Source organism: Pelecanus crispus, chromosome 7 (assembly GCF_030463565.1).
Source record: "Pelecanus crispus isolate bPelCri1 chromosome 7, bPelCri1.pri, whole genome shotgun sequence".
In the NCBI taxonomy this organism is placed as follows: Eukaryota; Metazoa; Chordata; class Aves; order Pelecaniformes; family Pelecanidae; genus Pelecanus; species Pelecanus crispus.
Genome location: NC_134649.1, coordinates 23,632,343 through 23,654,802, shown reverse-complemented (window position 1 = coordinate 23,654,802; position 22,460 = coordinate 23,632,343). Strand labels below are relative to the sequence as shown.

The 22,460-nt window shown below is 39.6% G+C and overlaps 1 protein-coding gene across 1 annotated transcript in view; it reads left to right on the top strand.

Annotated features, from left to right (window-relative positions):
- NEO1 (neogenin 1) overlaps window positions 1-22,460 on the top strand; it is a 221,306-nt gene that overhangs the window by 52,303 nt on the left and 146,543 nt on the right. The window contains exon 2 of the mRNA XM_075713990.1: window positions 17,241-17,558. Within this exon, the coding sequence (XP_075570105.1) occupies window positions 17,241-17,558 (318 nt within the window). The remainder of the gene's footprint in view (window positions 1-17,240; window positions 17,559-22,460) is intronic.

Genomic DNA, 22,460 nt, shown 5'->3' with positions numbered 1-22,460 from the left:
AGTAAATAAGACTTTTTTTAATTCCAGATCATGTTTGTGCATTTCATGATAAAGGATCAGTAAGATTTGCAAATAATTTCTATCATGTTTTGGCTCGGGGTATGAAGTGAGGTTAATTTTTATAATGGCGAAGCTTCTGAGGTAGCTGTACTGTTCCTCGGACAGCATGTTTAATGCATGAATGTAGTCCAGAGTCACTGGTGCAAACCTGTAACTCAAGTTTGCTGTAAAACAATTTTGTCATAGATAGATATTCCCTATTGGGAAGGGAGTGCTAGGCCAGCCAAAGCCTTATTCTGGTTTTCAAACACAATGGCATTCTCTAACTGTTATTGATCTTGACCCAGCCAAATTGATCCTGGAAACATTTAATGCCTTTATACAATGTGCAGAACTCACAGTTGAGAGGATGGGAAAAAATGTTTGAAACTTGTAAACCGAGTGTATTGTTGAGGTGACCCAAATGGAGAGTTTTATCCAGTGCTCACAGTTAAAAAAAAAAAATAAAAAAATCAGTTTTTACAGAGAACAAAGATAGGTGTACATGACTATAGGTGTGTGTATATATATAATTTATATAAAAGGTGTGCATATATATTTTATATATATAAGGGGTGTATGTATATGTAAATATAAATAAAAATTAATGAAAGGCATGGAGCATGTGACTTAATGATTTGTCGCTTAAAATTCACCAATGTAGTTTATGCAGACTTCTAGATGGTTGCTACTATATTATGGCTATAAATGTTCAACCTTAAAAGATCTTTACCAAAGATTGTATCACCAGAAAATTCATGTTCATGAGACAGTGCAGTGATACCCCACAACCACATATGTAACAACAAAGCATCTGTACAAGGGGATGGTAGAGCTGTTTTAATACATACACCTGTCATCTTGTCTGTCTGTACAGTGTGCTTACTGAGCAGTATAGTAATACAAAAATTATTTTTTTTCATGTGTGGCAAGCTCTTATCACTTGTGTGATTTGTTGACGCGGATTATGACAACAGGCTTCAATCTGCGAGTGAGTGCACTTGGATGTGGGTGCATGTTAGTGGGGTACAGAATCCAGATACTTTTTGCCTCTTTTCTCCATTTGATTGAAAGACAACTTAAAGAATAATGAACCTTGTGATTGAAATATTTTCCAAGGGCTTGAAACTAGGCAAGTTTCTGATGTTCTGTTTGTCTAGTGTAAAGTGCCTTGCTTATTTTTCTGTAGTTCAGTTAGTGTTGAGTGTGTGATATTTTTTTTTGGCGCTGGCTAGAGAAATGAGTTTAACCGTAATTACAGTAGCTCTTCCTCAGTGACCATCAAGTGCTCTACCCCAAGGCATTTGTCTACCTCAGTTATTACAATGCTAGCACCATCTTCAAACATGAACAGTCAACCCTTAATTTAAAAATAGAGATGGATGAGGGGCTAAAAACATTGAGAACTCTGACTACGCAGAATCTGGTGAAGGCTTTGCATGGTGTTCAGTTAGCGTGGATGCTGTAGTGCTGTGCAGTGGTCAAGAGAGACTCTGTCAGAGGCTTGTGTTTCACTAACTGGGACAAAGATGGGCATCTCTTAAGGTTTTTATCTTTAGACTGTACAGTTTTTAGTTTTGGGCTTCTCAAACAACAAATACAGCAAACCTTTACGCTCAATAGCAAATCTAAACAAATGGGTGATACTGCTGGTTTTCTGTTACTTCCTCCAGTTCCCTAATGCATTATTTATCCTCGTGCTGGTGTAGCTGGAATGGGCTGTGGTTTTCTGTGTCACTTGAAGGCACATGCTGCATCTCTGTCCCTTTTCCATGTGACTGATTATGTGCCTGTCATCTGGCTATACACCTTTATGCTAGAAAAAGTCTATATTTTGAACTCTACAGTTTGTCAACTTGCTTTTACAAGGGTAGCATTATGACTTAAATTTGTGAAGGGTCAGTTTTATTGCAACTTGATTTACCCATGTAGTGAACTCTGCCACAAATGTTGAATTCTATGGGATAGAAAAGCTAGTGCAAATATGTTTTAAAAGGTGATTCTTAAAAATATTGCAGTATGTTTATAGGAGTGTTTGTTATGTGCATCTTTTCCTTACCTTTCTACTGTTCTCATTTTTTCACTAGTATCCTGAAAGATCAATAAAATTCTCATTTATAAATTGCCAAGTTTATTATATTTGTATATATTGTGGATCAATAGTGTGATTGGGCAGTGGTCGCTTTACTGGCGTGGGACACCAGAAGAGTGACACAGGCTGTACAATTAGCTATGCTGAGCATGCAGAATTAACTGGTTGTTTTAATCTTTCAGCATGAGTTCCCTAAATTAGGGAGCCTCAAATTGAATGCTGAAACTCATATTCTTTTGCAGTCTCCTCTTCTTCACCCACCCCCCCACCCCCCCCCCCCACCCACCCCCCCACCCCCCCCCCGGCAGTTCAGAGGTGCCAGCAGAGGTTGCTGGTGGTACTCTTTCTCCAAGAGCTATTGAGCTAAAGAACAAAACCTACTTCTGGCTGTGGAAGTCCCTCAATCACAAGTGGCGACATGCTCAGAGGCTGAATTTGGGAAAGTTTTGCTGCATGTTTATTCTGTTCTTAGGTGCTCCCTAGCATCTGCTCTCAACTGTGCTGTGACAAGACACTTTGTTAAAAGGATTCTTTTTGTTCTGATCTGATGCGGGTGTTCTTCTGCTTCCAGGTCCTCTTAGATAGTCTCTGCTTGATCTAGCATTAAAAGTATTTGTTAAGAATTTTCTCTTTTATGAGGCATGACAGAGGTCTCTCTCTTCAGAAGGACACTGAAAATGATGTTCAGCAACTTGCAGTTTGGTCCTTGCTTGCATCCTTTTTTTAATGTTCAACTCTTTTTTTCACTTTAAGCTTCCCATAGAAACCAGGTTTCTTCTTTTCCTCCTCGTATGTCTTCCTGTATGCCATTTTGACTGTTGCCTGTGATTGGAGCACCCCTGACTTCATAACATCATTCCCCCTTGCCCTTCACACTTCTCCTGCAAGCATCCTTTGTAATCTCTAATCACCCTGAAGCAGTGAATTGAATAGGTGGGCTGGAGGAAATCCACAGCACGCAGGGAGATAGTTCACTGAAGTGCAACTCTTGTCTCACTTAAAGTGCATCTTTAAATGAATTTGGTACACTAAATATGTTCTGTTGGGAGCCCCATAACCTTGTTGGTGTCTGAGAAACAGTAATATTACTTTACCCTTCATGCAGAGTTCTTGGATACCACAGTGTGTTTACTACTTGGAAAATATTTAAGTAATTGGTTTCAGCAAATAATTCTCTTGTGATGTGTGGGGATTTTTTTCTGTATTTGTATTCTAAACCACTTTTGAAGTACCAGTCTGGCGCAAAAAAAAAAAAAAAAGGACTGAGGCAAGATTATCTGGGCTTTGTCTGCAAACCAACAGGGAATCCCCATAGGGAGCTAAACCTCTTGTCTAGCCCTGGTGAGGGTTTGGGCAAACCAGTTACTCAAGTCTGAGCACCCAGAGCCCTGGCAGAGCATTGAGCATGGGTGGTTTGACTGAAGCCCAAACAAGGTGTAAGGAGGGTAAGATGGAGGAATCTTTTGCTAGATGTTTAAGACCTTGCCTGCATTGTGTGCAATATGTATTTTGAGTCTTACAAATGGGTTTTCTGGTTTTTAACCCTTTGAAAGCCACTGTTTGTTTTTACTGTTGCACATATCTGAAGAGGTAAATTACATGCCTGAGTGCCCAGAAGACTGGAACTCTAGGAAAGGAAATCTGTTACTCCAGAAAAAATGGAAATTCCTTTTCACCTGCTGTAACAAATGTGTTATTGTCAGTAGCTAACATATGGTAGCTATTTCTGTGGAAAAGTCAAAGTACTATTGTTCATGATGATGAACAGAAATAAATTGTCTTCCTTTTGTAGGTGTCTTTACAGTGCCCTCTAGTAATCTTTTGTAGAAATGCTAGATATATCTTTTCTCGGACCAATTTGATAAAGAAATGAAAATGGACACTGGAAGAATTAAATTAAATAATTGAACTCTGGTCCACTGTAACTGATGTGCTTTCTGAAGGGAGCACTGCTAATATTAAAAATAAGTAAAAATTGCTTGTTGTTCTTTTCTTTTTCATACTTGATAAGGAGGAATATAAAAACTGTAAGGACCCTGAAGTCAGATTACTGTAAAATCTACCAGACCTGACAGCTGTAAATGGGGTTTCAGCCAGGGCTGTGAAGTTACAAGCAAAGAAACTAATTTTATCTTTTTGCATGAAATATGAGGAAGAAAATTGCAGGGAAATAAGACCCATATAAAGCATTCAAAAATGGACTGGAATGGGAAGAAAAAAAAAAAAAACTCCTGGCATACTGTTAATTTCATATGAAAGGTAATCACTTTGGTTTGTTTTGACAGATGAGAAAAGAGAAGTTTGACATTGGATGAAGGCTTTGTTAGGGGGTAGAGTGCACATCATTTTTCCTAGCGCTTGCTACCCTAATGACAGTCATCACCCTGTGAAAGCATCTTGGCTTTGCTGTTAGGTCATCTATTGAACAACTAATCCCAAGAGATTTTGATTAAGGTAACTTCTGTGCCTGGAGTTTGAGTCAAAAAGCTTTTACTTTATTATCATTCTAGCTTATTTCTGTCATTAACAGCAATAGAAAGGGGATATCATGTGCAAGAATGTTTTGTCCTCTGTAGCAAGTAAAACATGGTACCATTTTTAAATCCTATGTAAGCTTGAAGGGATGTGTCAGAGATTGGCTCTTTGAATGAAAAGTGATAGTTTTCTGAAATAAGAGAAATGGCTTTGGCGGTTCCACAAAAAAAGGAAAAGGTTGATAAAATTCTTTAAGTTCTCCCTCTGAAATGGTTATGAAAAGAGATTTTGCAGTTAGGATATTCAGAGTAGTTCCTTCATTGGCTTAATGCAAATATATGGCATTTGATGGTCTGACTTGCTTTTCCTTGATTGTAAACACAAAATCTCTTTGAAAGGATGTTCCTTGCAGAAGGTGAGTGGTTTGTGGGCCTCAGTTCCTAAAAGTGAGTTCTATAAAACCCAAGGGTTGTTTTTAAGCAACTTGAAAGAGATCCAAATTTTTGGTCTTCGTGATTATAAAGGACTCTCTTTCCTTGCACGCTGGGAGGAATAAAAAGTCCAATAGAACTTGTGTTTGAAGCATGGCTGGTTGACAGTTTTCTGAGTTTTGAGTATAGGTTTAAGGAAGGTCAGGAAACCCTTGTCAGAAGGTAACCATCTAACAGTGGAATGCTGGACCAGACAAGAGAGAAACATCTTGGTGGGGATTTCTTTTTGGACAAGTTGCACAAGTGTACCACTGGAAATGGTTATAGGGAGTCGTGCTTTAGGGGAAATTGATGCAAGAGGAGTTTGTGCCATCTTTTTTACTTCAGTTTTCCAAGCTTAATGGAACTGCAGCCCCTTAGTAAAGGGGCATAAGGGTAGTGACTCAGTGTGGCAGCGCTTGTTAGCTGGCTGTTTAAGGCAGCCATTGTCACAGAACTTTTGACAATTAAAAGCAGCAACACTGTCAATAGGAAAGTTGCTTCTATGCATTCAAAATTCAGGTAAAAATTTCTAACTCCCTAGAGGTGTTAGAAAGGCCGTGCAACTAAATACCAGATGTAAATGCATCTCCTAAGATGCTTGGTATTTGAGATTACAATCTGTGTTTGGATTTTGCTGTTGATCATTATCCTGTTTTTCTTCCCATTATTTAATAATATATGAGGAGATGGTATCACTTACAGAAAGAGTGGTTAGAGTAAATGCGTGGATGCTTACTTTTCAGTGTTTTACTGCAGGCACACTGTACGCTATTTGGATACTTTTTTCTTAATTCTATTTCTGCATACGTTTTTTAATGGGCTAATTTTTTTTAATATAATTCCATGCTTGAGGTCTGTCAGGAAGGTCACTTAAGATTAAGCCAACAATAATTTGTTATTAGCAAGTGAAAGGTAACTGGGAGTATAGACAGAGCTGTAAAAGCATCGTTGCAAAATGTAGTTTGCTTTACTTGAATTTGTTCTTTCTTTGATGTCTTTTTTTGTGATGATTTCTTTTTTGTGCTGTCTGAAAGGGAGGGAAACTCCTAAGTTACCAAAGGCAAAGTCTTGAAATGTGTATTATTTCTTTCTATGTTATAGTAATTCCTATGTAATGATGAGTATCTTGACTTCTGTGTTCTTGTTAGTACATGGTGTCAGAAACCTCAACTCAGTAACATTAAACCATTAGAGAATTATACGCAAAAATACTTTGCTTTTTCACAGCTTCATAATCCTAGATGGATGCCTTTTGAAAAACAAAGGAGCAAACAGGCAGAGCAGAGTTCCTTATAACTAGAAGCTGCCATATGTGTGTTGATGACAGCCTGTGTGTAGGCCTGTTGGTATTGATAGGTGCTCTTCACAATGGACCGTAAAGAATAATTTCTCTAAACTTACAGTTTTATTGAGGAGAATGATTGAGGGTATAGGTTTTCTGGTGGCATCCCAGGCTGTTAATACTCACTCAGTGTTGTCTGCTTCGCCTGTATTGTAAGGTAGCACCTGTGCACAATTGACACAACTAAAGAGAAGAACAGGACAAAAGCATCTAGCTTTATGCCACTCTCTTTCAGGAGAGTTTGCTTGAACAAGCAGTTTTCTTTCTGTCTTTCCACAGCACAGAATAAGCCCTTTTTAGTAAAGGTGGAAGAGTATTCTGTACAGGTGGTTTCCCCATATTGCAAAGAAAAGGATGTCAGAACATAGCCCCTTCCCTTGCAGGCCAGGGTAAAATCTGAGGCACCATATCATTCTTCAAACATCATTGTTAGCCCACAATGCTTAATGATGCTGGGGTGAAGATGAGTTACTCTTTTTGATGAATATCTTTGTTATAGTGTATTAAATCATAAAAAGAGGAAATCTGCTTGTGCTGAAGGAGAAAGGAAATTAGTAAGTCTGGGAAAGTCTAGATTTATACATGGCATTACTTATAATGTTACATCACTTGCTCTCCTAGATTCTGCTGTCAGCCTACCACTGGAATTATTAAAGTACCAGAAGGATTTATATTGTACATCTGCAGTCAGGGATAGCTCTTAGACTTTTTCCTTTTTTTTCTTGATGCTGAAGTGCAATATCATTTTTGTCTCATAATTTATGTTTTGCAGAGTCTTTGTGAAGAAATAAATGAAATGGTGTTTAGAGAATGCAGTTTAGAGAATTTGGCCTTGTTTTTTCAGTAGGAGTGAACTTGCCAACCACCATGTATATGATGGGGCTTTGGATGTGCTTTTTTTTTTAAAAAAAAAAAAAACATGTATCCTAAACCATATTTGGTTGGCTGATGTATATTGCTGTCATATGCACTTTAATTTGGTCAGGTGGTCTGTATTCTCCCATAAGGGAAAAATGTAATGTTAAGCATAAAAGCTATCTTTGTCTAAACATTTGTTCTGCTGTGGTATATTATAATACCTTATATTGCTTATTGGGCAGTGCAGAATGTTTCCACTTTTGTCAACGAAACAAAAAAAATTTACCAACCTGCTAATACTTACATTTTATTTAGAGATTAAGACATGTAGCAATTTATCCATATAGATAATGTGCTCCTTAGCAATGAATACTTTAACAAAACCACAAAACAAGTTCATTGTGAGCTCTTGCTGGCAGCTTGCAAAGGATAGTGTTTGTAACATCTTCAATTAAAATCTGTTTGGCTAATTCTTGAAGACAGCTTTTTTTAATGATCTAGGTTAAGAAGGGCATGACATACTGTTTTTAGGATTACAAAGGCCATTGGGAATGTTAATTAAATTCTGGTGAAAAGCCTTTTCAAAGTTCAATCCAAGAGAGCTTGGATCTTTTATCATTGACTTGCAATACATAAAAAGGGGCTTTAGTTCCTGCCAGTCTGAGGATTTTGTCAAATGCTTCTGTTTTAAATGTCAGTTTTCAAGGGTGTTATGTATGTACTCTTAAATTGCTTTGGAGTCTAACTTAAAAGGACAAGTATCATTCCCCCTCAATTGACGTGTCTTTCCTCAACATGTAAAACTAAGCGATCGTTCTTCATCAAAGCCCTATATGACTCCTTCCAATGACTGAGTCCTTGTGTACTACTAATCTAAAGTCAGGTACTGTTGATGAAAGATGTATTGGGTTGCCTTCACTTACCACTCTGTTTGGAAAAAGTGGTTCTGGAAATTATACCTGTGCTTCACATTTTCCTTCTGGATGGTTATTGCATTTGGTCCTTGTAAAATGGAATGCAGTTTTCTTCTGATAGTTATGTGAAATCTGGTGTTAAAGTCCTCTGCTTTGATTGTAGCTGATGGTCGTTGCCAAGAGTATATCACTACCAAATAGTTTTGGTGGCAACAGTGGATTAAAGTTGAATCTATAGCACTGGTAGTAGGGGAATCTTCTAATACATACTGCCATGTACCAATTTGAGGTAATTTATATGTACTTAAGCAGAACTGAGATCAGAGTGGTTTTGTCTTATTTTCCTGAATGCTATAATTTCTGAAAAGCTTGTGTCAGGCAGTTGTCAAAGATCACATTTTAATGATTTAAGTTTGATATCAGAATCATAGAATCATAGAATGCTTTGGGTTGGAAGGGACCTTTAGAGATCACCTAGCCCAACCCCCCTGCAGTGAGCAGGGACAGCTTTAACTAGAGCAGGTTGCGCAGAGCCCCATCCAACCTGACCTTGAATGTTTCTAGGCATGGGGCCTCCACTACCTCTCTGGGCAACCTGTTCCAGTGCTTCACCACCCTCATTGTAAAAAATTTCTGCCTTTTATCCAGTCTAAATCTACCCTCCTTTAGTTTAAAACCATTATTCCTTGTCCTGTCACAACAGGCCTTGCTAAAAAGATTCTTCCCATCCTTCCTGTAGGCCCACTTTAAGTACTGGAAGGTTGCAATAAGGTCTCCTTGCAGCCTTCTCTTCTCCAGGCTGAACGACCCCAGCTCTCTCAGCCTGGTCTCACAGGAGAGGTGCTCCAGCCCTCGGATCATTTTTGTGGCCTTCTTCAGGACCCGCTCCAACAAGTCCATGTCCTTCTTGTGCTGAGGACCCCAGAGCTGGACGCAGTACTCCAGATGAGGTCTTACCAGAGAAGAGTAGAGGGGCAGAATCACTTCCCTCGACCTGCTGGCCATGCTTCTTTTGATGCAGCCCAGGATACGGTTGGCTTTCTGGGCTGCAAGTGCACATTGCCGGCTCATGTCCAGCTTTTCATCCACCAGTACCCCCAAGTCCTTCTCCACAGGGCTGCTCTCAATCCCTTCATCCCCCAGCCTGTACTGATATCGGGGGTTACCCCATCCCAGGTGCAGGACCTTGCCCTTGGCCTTGTTGAACCTCATGAGGTTCACAGAGGCCCACCTCTCCAGCTTGTCCAGGTCCCTTTGGATGGCATCTCGTCCTCCTGGTGTGTCAGCTGCACCACTCAGCTTGGTGTCATCTGCAAACTTGCTGAGGATGCACTTAATCCCACTGTCTATGTCATTGATGAAAATATTAAACTGGTCCCAGTACAGACCCCTGAGGGACTCCACTTGTCACCAGTCTCCGTTTGGACATTGAGCCGTTGACCGCTACCCTCTGGATGCGACCATCCAACCAAATCCTTATCCACTGAACAGTCCACCCATCAAACCTATATCTCTCCAATTTAGAGAGAAGGATGTTGTGTGGGACTGTGTCGAACGCTTTACAGAAGTCCAGATAGATGACATCCATTGCTTTTCCCTTGTCCACTGATGCAGTCACTCCTTCATAGAAAGCCCCTAGGTTGGTCAGGCAGGACTTGCCCTTGCTGAATCTGTGCTGGCTGTCTCGAATCACCTCCCTGTCCGCCATGTGCTTGAGCATATCTTCTAGGAGGATCTGTTCCATGATCTTCCCAGGCACAGAGGTGAGGCTGACAGGTCGGTAGTTCCCAGGGTCCTCCTTTCTTCCCTTTTTAAAAATGGGCACAACGTTCCCCTTTTTCCAGTCAGCAGGGACTTCACCGGACTGCCATGACTTTTCAAATATCATGGAGAGTGGCTTGGCAACTACATCAGCCAATTCCCTCAGGACTCTGGGATGTATCTCATCAGGTACCATGGACTTATGTATGCTCAGGTGGTCTCAGGACAGGACACTTGTATCTTTCAGAAATTAACTGAATAATGAAGGAAAGCTTCTTCCCACTTGAGCACTTGCTTTGCATTTACTGTTCTAGGCATTTCCTCACCTGAAGCCTTATTAAAGATGTACCACAGCACAAAATGTGATGCAGCTGGCAGAACATTAAAAAAAAAAAAGTCCTTCTGTAGGCATGGTAGCAGTAGAAAGAAGGCTAAAGGAAGCCTTGGATTTCTTTTTTCCACTGAGGTATACCACCCTTTGAAAATGCAGCATTTGGAAAGAGTGATTGATGAGCTCTTTATGTCTTACCTTGCTGCTTTCAGATTTCCTGTATCCAGAACATGTTGTATTAAGACTTCCTTGTTTTGACTTTAAAAGCCTTTTCATGGTCTCTGGGGAAGCATGCTATAAGGAGAGGTTCCGGCAGATTTCGTCTTAACTTTGTGAACTTGGTGTCATATCTAAAATGTGCTTTCTTTGGTCCTTTTTCAGTGAGAAGAGTTGTGTGCTTATGGTCCTTCATCCTAATACTTAGAGGGTAAGAGATCAGCTAGGTTTAGCAAAGGACAGGCTAGAAGTACTTAATTGTTAAATATTTGCAAATCATCTCTCTGTGATGAGTTTTATCTTGGCTGAAACAATTTCAGAACCATTGGTTAATTTTGGAATTTGAGGAGAGATGAGGTACAAGGAGGACTAGAAAAACCCCAAATACTTTAAATGGGAGGAGAGGAGGAACTAGGGATGCATAAAAGTAGTCAGCTTGCCTTCAGTTCCTGGAAAAACTGAGTGGACAAACTTTTTTCGAACTTCTGGAAGGTAATGTGGGCGGGAGGTTTAATTGATATGGAATTGTTAAAGAAATATTTTTCAGACCATTCTAATTTCCTTAGTAGTTAAAAAAAGTTTTGTAGAAAAAAGTAACTTCTTTAACTCTTTCCTCAACCACTACCATCACATTACACTCTTGTAAGGAAATAGGGAAACGTGGTGTTAACTGACATAGGATGGCTATGAAAAGGGATGGGTAAGTGTTGAGAGAAGAAATAAAGACCGTGATGTTGAAGGCTGCTTTGTGTAGGATTTTGCACTTGTGTATTCTGAGTAAACTTCTACTAGGTATCTTTCACTCACAGCCTGGATGACAGAGTAAGCTAATTTGTTAAATTTTCACATGACTTAAAGCTGCAAGAGGGAGGACAAGGTTAGAGTTCGAAATTGGTGAACTTTTTTGGAAGGAGGAAGAATTTGGAGGAACCAAGTGAAAGTTAATACAGTTAGGTAGGAGTAGTTAGCTAGTCAAACATAAAATGGAAAAGAACAAGCTTCATGGCAGTTTCCAAGAAAAGGATGTAGGGATTACAGTAGTGAAGGGATTACAGATCAGCGTAGTCAGTAGTGTTATGCTTCTGTGCTAAAACCTAATGCCTCTATGTTGGGAGGGATGAAGGGAGTTGCAGAGCCTCCAAAATGTGTGAAATGATACTGTACCTGAACCTAATACTGATCTTGTCTCTGCTGGCGGTCTCCATCATGTTTTGGGCACAGCACTTCAGGAAGAATGTTGACTGGTTGGAGGGGATTCACAGTTAATTATGAGAGCCCTACTGTCTACCTAGTACTAGGTTTTCTACCTAGGACTAAACTAGAAATGCTAAGCCTAAAGAAAAGGCTGGAGAAGGATTTAAGTCCTCAAATATGTAGAAGACTTGGGAAAGATGAACAGCCTGTTTTTCATGCCCACAGTGGCAAAAAGAAATGTGCTTAAATCATAGCAATACTGCTTGATAGTCCTAATAATAGACAGTCCTAATAATAAAGTACTGGAACTGAACGCCTGTAGGAATTGCTGGGTCCCTACCACTGGTCTTCAAGAGCAGACTGTGGGGCGGGGAATCTGTTGGGAATGAGCAAGATCTAACTGTTCCTGTTTCTGAGCAGGAAGATAGACTTATCTTGCTTTTATTTAAGTTTCTTGGGCCAATACTAACACAAATCAAGCCACTGATGTGTACATACACACCTCCACAAAGATAAGTATGTGAAAAGAGGAAGGACTCCCTGCACAAAATATACCAATTCAGTCTTTAATAATGTGGTGTCATTTAACTGAACAATCAGTAGGTTGATGGAGTGGGAGAAATGGCTTGTTGACAGAAATAGAAGTTTATTAAGGTCTTGTATGTACAAAGCCTTTTCATGCTGAATCGAGGCTTAAATGAGGTATGACCTCAATTGGTTGGAGTGTGGATGCAGCCCACCAGCACTTCTCCAGAGTGCCCCTAACTCTAAATTGCAAAACCTTCCTGAGACTGCAGTCTAAAAGGTCTCAATTCTAGTTTAACTTCCTTCAAGGTGGGACATAGTCATTTACCACCCCTTTTATTATCTTTTTGTCCACTACTTTCTGTGTAGGAGTGTGATAGTATCCTGAGTTTAAGCAGGCTGTGCTGTGTCTTCACAGGGCTCTTGGCAAGAGCTTTTTTTGTTACCTCTGAAACCTGGCTGAGAATCTGCTTCCCATTCCTTCTGAAAGTCTGTAATCCTTTCTGTGCTGCTTTTTCTTCTTGGCATGCTCTCTCTTGACGTGCTCTGCCCTATGCTCTGTGATGTACACCATCTACAAGAAGGGCCGGAAGGAGGACCCGGGGAACTACAGGCCTGTCAGCCTGACCTCAGTGCCGGGGAAGATTATGGAGAGGTTCATCTTGAGTGAATTCAACAGGCAAGTGCAGGTCAACCAGGGGATCGGGCCCAGCCAGCATGGGTTCATGAAAGGCAGGTCCTGCTTGACCAACCTGATCTCCTTTTATGACCTGGTGACCCACCTGGTAGATGATGGAAAGGCTGTGGATGTCATCTACCTGGACTTCAGCAAAGCTTTTGACACTGTCTCCCATAGCATTCTCCTTAGGAAGCTGGCAGCTCATGGCTTGGATGGGCGTGCTCTTCACTGGGTAAAAAACTGGCTGGGTGGCCGAGCCCAGAGAGTAGTGGTGAATGGAGTTAAGTCCAGTTGCGCTGACTGGTCACAAGTGGTGTTCCCTAGGGCTCTGTTTTGGGGCCAGTCTTTTTTTAACATCTTCATCAACAATCTGGATGAGGGGATTGAGTGCACCCTCAGTAAATTTGCAGACAACATCAAACTGGGTGGGAGTGTCGATCTGCTGGAGGGTAGGATGGCCCTGCAGAGGGACCTGGACAGTCTGGACCGATGTGCCGAGGCCAGCTGTATGAGGTTCAACAAAGCCAAGTGTCGGGTCCTGCACTTTGGGCACAACAACCCCATGCAGCACTACAGGCTTGGGGAAGAGTGGCTGGAAAGCTGCCTGGCCGAAAAGGACCTGGGGGTGTTGGTAGACAGCCGGCTGAACATGAGCCAGCAGTGTGCCGAGGTAGGCAAGAAGGCCAACAGCATCCTGGCTTGTATCAGGAATAGTGTGGCCAGCAGGAGCAGGGAGGTGATTGTTCCCCTGTACTCGGTGCTGGTGAGGCCGCACCTGGAATACTGTGTCCAGTTTTGGGCCCCTCACTACAAGAAAGACATTGAGGTGCTGGAGCGTGTTCAGAGAAGGGCAACGAAGCTGGTGAAGGGTCTGGAGCACAGGCCTTATGAGGAGTGGCTGAGGGAACTGGGGTTGTTTAGTCTGGAGAAGAGGAGGCTGAGGGGAGACCTTATCGCTCTCTACAACTACCTGAAAGGAGGTTGTAGCAAGGTGGGTGTTGGGCTCTTCTCCCAAGTAGTTAGCAATAGGATGAGAGGAAATGGGCTCAAGCTGTGCCAGGGGAGGTTTAGGTTGGAAATTAGGAGAAATTTCTTCATGGAAAGGGTAGTCAAGCATTGGACCAGGGTGCCCAGAGAGGTGGTGGAGTCCCCATCCCTGGAAGTGTTCAAAAAAAGGGTAGATGTGGCACTTTGGGACATGGTTTAGTCTAGTCTACCCTTGATTGGTTTAGTGTGGACTTGGTAGTGTAGGTTAATGGTTGGAATGGATGATCTTAAAGGTCTTTTCCAACCTAAACGATTCTATGTTATTTTCTTGGGCACCCTGAACAGTCTTGTCCCATCAGTGGATTTGATCTGCTCCAGTCTGCACCAAAGCCAGGCAAGGCAAACAAGAAGCCATCCTCCCCTTTTCAAGGGTTTCCTAGGTTTTATTTGAAAAGCCAGAGAAAAAGAAAATTCAAGGTTGTTTGTATTTCTTCTGGTAGGGGTCTGGATCTGTATTGGCAAAACTTACAGAAACTTGTAAATGGGGTGGAAAAAAGGTTGATAGCTTGGGTAGAATGCTTTCTCTTGGAAAACCCAGAGACAATAAAGCAGAATATTTTAATTCTAAAAAACGAGCATTAGGCTTCTGGAGTGATGGAAGAGATTACACTGACAAACAGGTTAAAATAGTTTCATGCCGCTCATGACTCTTGTTTCTTTTCTGCCATTTAATATATTAGAGCTGAAATTTGGTACATCTGCACATAGATGTTGTTATACAAACCAAAGTACCATAAGCGGCACCCAGAAATTTTGTAATATGTTCTGGGTTTTTATTGTTTTGTGGGAGTTTCTTGTCCTTTTCTTTATCCTCAGGAAAGACGTAATCTCAAGGATTTGGATATCAACGTAACAGGTCTTCAGTCTTGTCTGAGACTGTTACTGTCACTAGGGAAACTTCAAGTCTTTCTAGGCTTTTCTTTTTTATTTCATCTTTGAATTCTTGAAGGTAGAAGAATATTTGAATGATATAACCTACAAAAGCATAATCTATCTGTTTCTTTCACACCACTCCTTCTGCCTTATCTTCAGGTTTTTGTGGAATTCTGAGTAGCAAAGACAATAGGCTTTGTGCAGGAAGGCTGGAGTCCCTCTCCAGGGGGAAGCTGAAGTGTCTTGTTAGAGATGAGAGACTTTCTGTGCAATTCAGTGATACAGGGAATCATATCAATTTGGTAATTAAGGCTATTTTAGAAGGTAAATCTGATTTCAAAACCAAACAAACCCTCCAAAACAAGCGATTGAAGAAGCTAAAATGCTTAAAGGACAAACTTTCTTTACAAGTAAAGGTCTCCTTCATATTTGTACTTTTTCTAAAAACAGTCTTTGTAATTATTCTGTGACTTAATGAAACAAATCTGGTTCTTAAATGCATATTCCTCTTCAAGGTGGTCTTAACATACTTCAGCATTTCATTATCAACCTTACTGTGAAAGATTAAACAGTTTTGAGATGAACATTTTTATGACCCTTTCTGAAGGGTTTAGTGTGTGTGGGTAAAAGCTTCCTTTTGTGAATGCATTTTAACCCTTTTCTAACAATGCCTTTCACAAGTGTTACGGATTGCCTTCACATTCTTAGGAGAAGTGCTTAAAAGGAAAAACATTCTTACCATATCATGTATTGCTTACTGCCAGATCAAGTAAACTGGTTCATGGGTAGGTTTGCCACACCAATGTCAGATAAAAATAATGTAGTATCTACCTGTGCTGTACAATGGAGAACAGGTCTTTCTTCACTGCTTTATTATATTGTCTGAACGTTCATCTTAAAGACTACATGTAAGTGGGAGACAACACCCACTCCCCCCAAGTTCAAGACTTTTTTTTTTCTTTTCCTGTTAAGAACTATGTACAGGCTTCAAAGACCAACTGTTTTTCCCATGTTTGCTCTGGAGCACATGCTAGCAGATAGCTTAAAAAAAAAGAAACCACTTGAATTGTTTAAAAAACCCAAAGTGTTACCAGTGGAGTCTCCTTTCTGGTCTCTGAACAGCCTGTGACTTCACAAAGTTACTGTTAAAATTTTTAGACAAGGGTAGTCAGTCTGCCACTTCATGCTGAGAGTACATTAGTAGACACAGTGCTTGTTAAAATATGCTTTATTCATTAGGATTGTCATTTAGCTGTTGTGTCTAGGGAAAATAGTTATTTTCTAGGCCTTGCAAAAAGACCTTGTAAGTTTGGCTGTGTGTTTGTTTTCAGCTGGCATTTTCACATGTTTCCTTTTGAGCTTGCTTTCTTTATATAAAAGATAGGAGGAATTGTTGCAGCTCTGGGTTGAAGTGACTCGCTTCGAGAGCCCTGTTAACCTTTTAGTCTGTGCACTTTAGTTTTTTGTTTGCTAGTAGATAGCTAGTAGTATTTCAACTTATGTTGCCCTCATGTTGTGTGCAAATATCCCACTCCTAGTCCCCAAGTGGAGGAAAGGTGGAATTTGTCAGAGTATAGGTGGGGAGCCTTGATGTTATTTCTAAGGTTGGCTTTAAAGATCCCGTTTTCTCTCAACCCAACATTCTGCTGATTTAGAAAACTGTTCTTTCCTGAAAGAATTTTTCTTCTTTGTTTTCTATGGATGATTAAGTTAAGACAAGTCAAAGTGATATTGACACACAGTCTTTCTGCTTGACCAAATACACCAGAAATATGGTAATTAAAATTAACTTCTTAATGGAAAGTAGATGTTAATTGTAGAAGTCTTTTGGGAATACTTAAAATGGAAAAGTAATCATGTTTATCCTGAACTAGAAGTAAAAAAAAATGTTTTATGACACTTGCACGGTGAGTTAAACTCAGAATTGGTGACTCTTTCTCTTGAGGGCTGAATTGTTCTTAATGTTTCTTAATCTTTGCTATACAAAACGAATTATGGCACTGCTGTGGTATGGCAGCCATACCACAAAAGGCCACAAAGAGCCTTAAGAGTACGTATTGTCTGTTATAAATGTGGTACTTGAGCACATGTATTATTTTGCATGAGTTTTGATGAGGCAGACTTCTGTCTGTAATGGATTGCTCAGTACTATTAACTACACTGATTCCTGTATGAGCAGATGAATATGTTACAGTGATGAAAACCTCTTTGAGTTTAAGAGAGTCCATTGGTATAAACAGTCAGAGCAGAAAATACTGTTATATAGACCACGCTATTTCTAATCTGTTCAGGGAGACAATATTGCAAGTAGTGATAGCTCTTGTGCACGTTACAATATTTTGAAATGAGGATGCATTTTATGTTTAAAAAAAATGTAGAAGGCTAACCCAAAAACTGTGTGGTCTGATTTGTGTTTTACAGGATCTCTTGTGAGAACCTTCACTCCTTTTTACTTTCTGGTGGAGCCAATGGACGTTCTGTCAGTTCGTGGAGCTTCTGTTATAATGAACTGTTCAGCTTATTGTGAAACTTCTCCAAAAATTGAATGGAAAAAAGATGGGACTTTTCTAAACTTGGTGTCAGATGACCGTCGCCAGTTGCTACCAGATGGATCTTTATTAATAAACAGTGTGGTGCATTCCAAGCATAATAAACCTGATGAAGGATATTATCAATGTGTGGCAACTGTGGAAAGCCTGGGGACCATTGTCAGCAGAACAGCAAAGCTCACAGTAGCAGGTAAGTCTCCTTTTTGTTGTTAAGTGTAACTAACAGCATGATAATATAGATGTGTACTCTGCCCTTGCAAAAAGAGGAAGGCACTTTCCAAGAAAGCAAAAGGTAGTTTCATCATTTATCAGTGAAACTGGGACTGTGTATCTCTTTTTACTAGCTGAAAGTAGTCATATATTCTTTTTGTCTAAGCGGCTTAATGTGTGGGTATTTTTCAGGAAATGCTGAAGATCAGGAAAACTGAAATGAATGGATTAAAAAAAAAAGTGTCAGGTGCATGTAATCACAATGAAGATTTACCACAGCTTAGAAGGGGAAAAGAGTAGGGTTCTACCTTCTTTATGAATAAATACCCTTAAAAATAAGTTTCTCTGGCTGCTTATGTGTTGAGATTTATCTGCCCTCTGTCATGAAACATTTGGGAAGCTCCTAAAAAGCTAGTGATATGTACAATCCCTAAAGAACTGGAAGAGAGGTGGAGAAAGCCGGAGTGCTGCGTTTTTTTATTTCTCTGTTTCTTGAGTGTCAGATGTGAACAAGGAAGTTTGAAAAGTAACAAACAATGAAAGGCTTGAAACTTTCTTGACAGACATTAAGAAGCCCAAGTCGTAACCTGACCTTTGGTATTCTGAGTAACGTTTAGACATGACTTGCTAATAGCTTTTATTTAGGGGGTAGAAAGCAGTAAGTAGGTGAAGTCTGCAGGTAAAAATAAAGAATATGACTGGGGAAAATGATCTGTTTTCAGAATGTTGTTTGCTTGTATCTTGGGGATCAGGAGTGTCAGACTGTGTTTTGTAAACTGTATAGCTGGAAGAGCCTTACAATTTCTTTGTAACAGTGAGACTTCAAAAACCAAGAAAAAAAGTAAACTAAGGCCATGTAACTAGGAAAGAAGCCTATGAAGCAATTTTCTTTTGTTTCTCTAATGATGTTTGCCAGCCTTCTTCAAACGTTTTTTTTTTCTTTGCTTAAGAAATGTCTTTAGGTAATGAATTCTTTCTGACTAGTTCTACAGCATCTCCCAGAGCTGCTGCTTACTGTCATTTATATTCTGATGTTGTTCTCATTAAGTTAGCTCGTAGCATTGTTGTGAAATGTCAGAAATAAAAAAAAAAAGGGGGGGGGAGGTTTATACCTTTAAGGAGTGACTTTCAGAGTCTCTGAATGAGAAATAAATTTCTAAGTTTGGCAATGAGGACAATAAAAGCAGTTCTTGCACACTGATCTCAGCAATTACCACCTTCTTACATTGCTGTTGTGATTAATTCTGCTGCTTTCCACATGAGATCATTCAACATCTTGCTTCTGTTATCATTCTGGTCTATATGATCATTAGGTAAGGTTAATGGGGTTAAAAATGAAGGTAATCCAAAATGTGTTCAAATCTCCAGTTCAATTTTCCTGTATTGATGTAGAAGATACTATTTTAATTGATAGTTTTAAAAGGCTCTTTAAGATTCCATCATTTTAAGTATTAAAAAAAAACCCAAAAAACCCAAACCCACAAAAAACCCAAACACCGCAATTCTGGTGAGTTTTGTTCTCAAAAAAATCTTTGCCAGAAAACTGAACAAATATAGTCTAACCCAAGCCAATATGGATGTTTACCACACAAATGGTTGCCCCTTTGTCTCATGTTGACCTAACAGCTGTATTAGGAGGTTATAGAGCAATTCCATGCAATAAAAATTGTAATTTTTTTTGTTCAGAACTAGAGGGAATGCTCTTGACGCATGTTTTACATTGCCTTATGCCATCCTATTAAGTTGGCAAGCTGCACAAGAGCATCCTCTGGCTGCAGTGTGCATAAGTTGTTGTGCTGCTCCAGAAGATTTGTCAAATGTAGGTGTGTGAAAACCTGTCTACTAACTCAGTTAAGTGCCAAGAGCTGTGTAAGACTACACAGACTTCAGTCCTTTAGTTTGGGGGAAGGGTAGCTTTGGTTGCTGAAGGCTTTGGAATAAGACATGGAATATTTAAATTCTGGTTTAACTATATTGCTTTTCTTGACCTCACTTGAATCCCTCAGTTTTGTGAGTGGTTTTTAATATTTCTTTCCCCTCCTCTTTATTTTAATTGGAAGCTTTCAGGCTGTGGTAAGTGTGGGGATAGTTAGCATAGTAAGGTCTCTCCTTGGCCTCAAGGTAACAGTTGGGAGGCAGCTAATTCCTTTCTTAATTGAGCAGTAGTATGTTGAATTCATATGGTGTGTGTGAATGTTGTACTGTGATGCACCTGATATCTTTAAAAGAGACTGTTATGAGGTGTAGCTTGCATGTTTTAACTGCTACTTACTCATTAAATAACTTCATTACCTGAAAATGACATTCTGGTGAGTAATGTAGGCCAGGGCAAAGAAAATCCAGTAAAAACATGCCGTGTTCTATCATATGTATGAATGAATACAAGTTTTGAGTTTTTAGTCTTATAACTGCACTGTTTTGCCTAACAGCTGATAGATAACGTGGAGCAATTTACCTGTAGTTAGTCTTGCATAAAGGTCTAACAGGCTGATAAATTTTGATAAATTTCTTAAATTATTTAAAGGCCTGTTTATATATTACAGTTTGATGGATCTAAAATTTTTGAACATCAGAAACTGAAGCTCTTTTATTGCAATAGGATGACAGATACTGATAACGCAAGGTGTTGCAAGGTGACAGAGGGGCTTAGTCAACTGTTGTATGAAAAAATCAAACCAAAACACATACTCTCTGTACCTGAGTGTGGACTGTTCAGACTGTGACTGAATGCTTTATGGCTTAATCAACTGTTGTATGAAAAAATCAAACCAAAACACATACTCTCTGTACCTGAGTGTGGACTGTTCAGACAGTGACTGAATGCTTTATGTTAGAGACCTACTTTCTTGGTTTCTTGCTTCAGTTTATGTTTTTGACACCGTGCTATAAATGTGTCATGGCAGGGGAAAATTGATAATGGTGTGGATTGGCATGTTTGTAGTGCGTTTAACAATGTGCTTTTAAAGAACCTTTTGCATGCATGATTATAGATGAGAAGCCTTTACTCTTGAGGTTTTTTTTGAGGTGCGAGAATCAAAGTTTCTGTGCTAACTGAGACTCCTATAGAAATTGATCTTTTCCTTCTTTAGTTTCTCATGTGATTTTAAAAAACAAGTCAGAAGTTATGATAAAGTATTACATTACGAAGAATACTCTAAATCAGCACTATTAGCCTGTAACTTGAAATTGTATGCTACTGCACCTTGAGAGTAAGTTGTTTAGTGTTATACCAGGCTTCTACTAGAAAAGATTTGCTTTTTAGAAACTGCAAACAGCAAGAAATTTGTTAGTTTTCTGTAACGATCAGTAGTTTCAGGATACATGTGTGTCTCTTTCCTATTAAGTGTGTGCTTCTACATTTTGGTTCCTTCTGGCAAATGAAGGTTGAGATTGTAGTTTCCAGTGTTTCTTTCCTTCTTTGCTTCCTCTCGCTGTGCAAACTTAAGCATGTTATCATCCTGTAAACTGGATTTGTAAAATAAATCATTTATTTCTAAAAGTGGTTTTGCTTGCTTTATTTGAAACTAGAATACAACCACACAAACATCAGGGTAGTGGAGGGAGATGGTATGGTGGTCATATAGTCCATATAATATATAGGTTTTTGCCATTATCATGATGGATTTGAACTAGGGAAAGTCAAAGGAGCTGCCTAATTTATGTAAAGGCACAACACTTTTTAACTGGTGCCTTACTACAGTATGTTTTTTTAAATTGGCTTTTGCAATGCAAATCTGTCTTTGATACTTAAGTGCCAGTTAGATCTTAAGAAGGGTGAAGGGTTGGAATAGCTCTTAATGCCATATCAAAATCTTAAATGGGTTAAATAATCAGAAAAGGCAGGTTTATATGTAGTAAAAACATAATATTTCTTTTGGAACCATCTGAAAACATTGCAGGTGTAGTGCTGTCCAGAATAAGCATTGTTTCTTCCTGAAAAGTAATACTGAAAACTATCATGGTGAAGCTTCAAGTATTGTTTTGTGTTGAAAACACAAACACCGAAACCTTGATAGACTTCCTGTTTTTCCATTTACAACTAGTAATACCTGAGTGACTTGTGTGGGTTGAGGCACATCAGGTACATACTTGGAAGAAAGATTTGGAGTTTAAGTCCAAGTATGCTCTAGCACTTCATGCTTTATCTGCAGTTCTCTGCTTTTCTGACCTGAATAAATCCTTCTCCTCCTGCTAGTTCATTCAGCTAATCACATAGCTCAGTCTCTACCAGACCGCTTCAGATCCTACTGCTGTAGCATGGCAGAGGGATTGTTGCAGTTTCATTAATAAAATTTGTCTTCACTGTTTTTCTTTTCAGAACTTCGTTTAAAACCTTTGTAGTAATATTTTTGTCTGTGAAATCAAGTATCTGAAGGTTGAATGTCAGAATGTGATGGAGACAGACTATGCAATTGCCTGTCCCTTTGTATATGGTATGGTCGTATCCATGTGATACGCAGTACACACTTTCATTCCTTCTGCTGACCTGTCTCCATCTGTGTACAGAATCAAACTTGGGGCCAGGAAATGGGACAGGGTTGTGTGGTGAAAGAAATGCTCCATGATGCTGCTCCCTCAGGTCTTGTACAGCTTGGAAGATACATAACCCCTTTGTCAGGGGATTGCAAAAAGTGAAGAAGATTCCTTAGTGAGCAGGAGACTTAAGGCCAGAGGAGGAATTCTCTAACCTGTTGCGTAGCATTGCGCAGAACCTCTCAATAATGAGGATGTCAAGCCATTGAGTTGCACTTGACCAGTGTGATTTATTTCATGTCAATACATCAGATGTAGAGTATGAACTTCACTTGAGAAATGGTTCCAAGTTTTAGCTGGCTAGATTGCCTTTTTAAGGTTTATTTGCATCTTGAATACATCTAGCTTT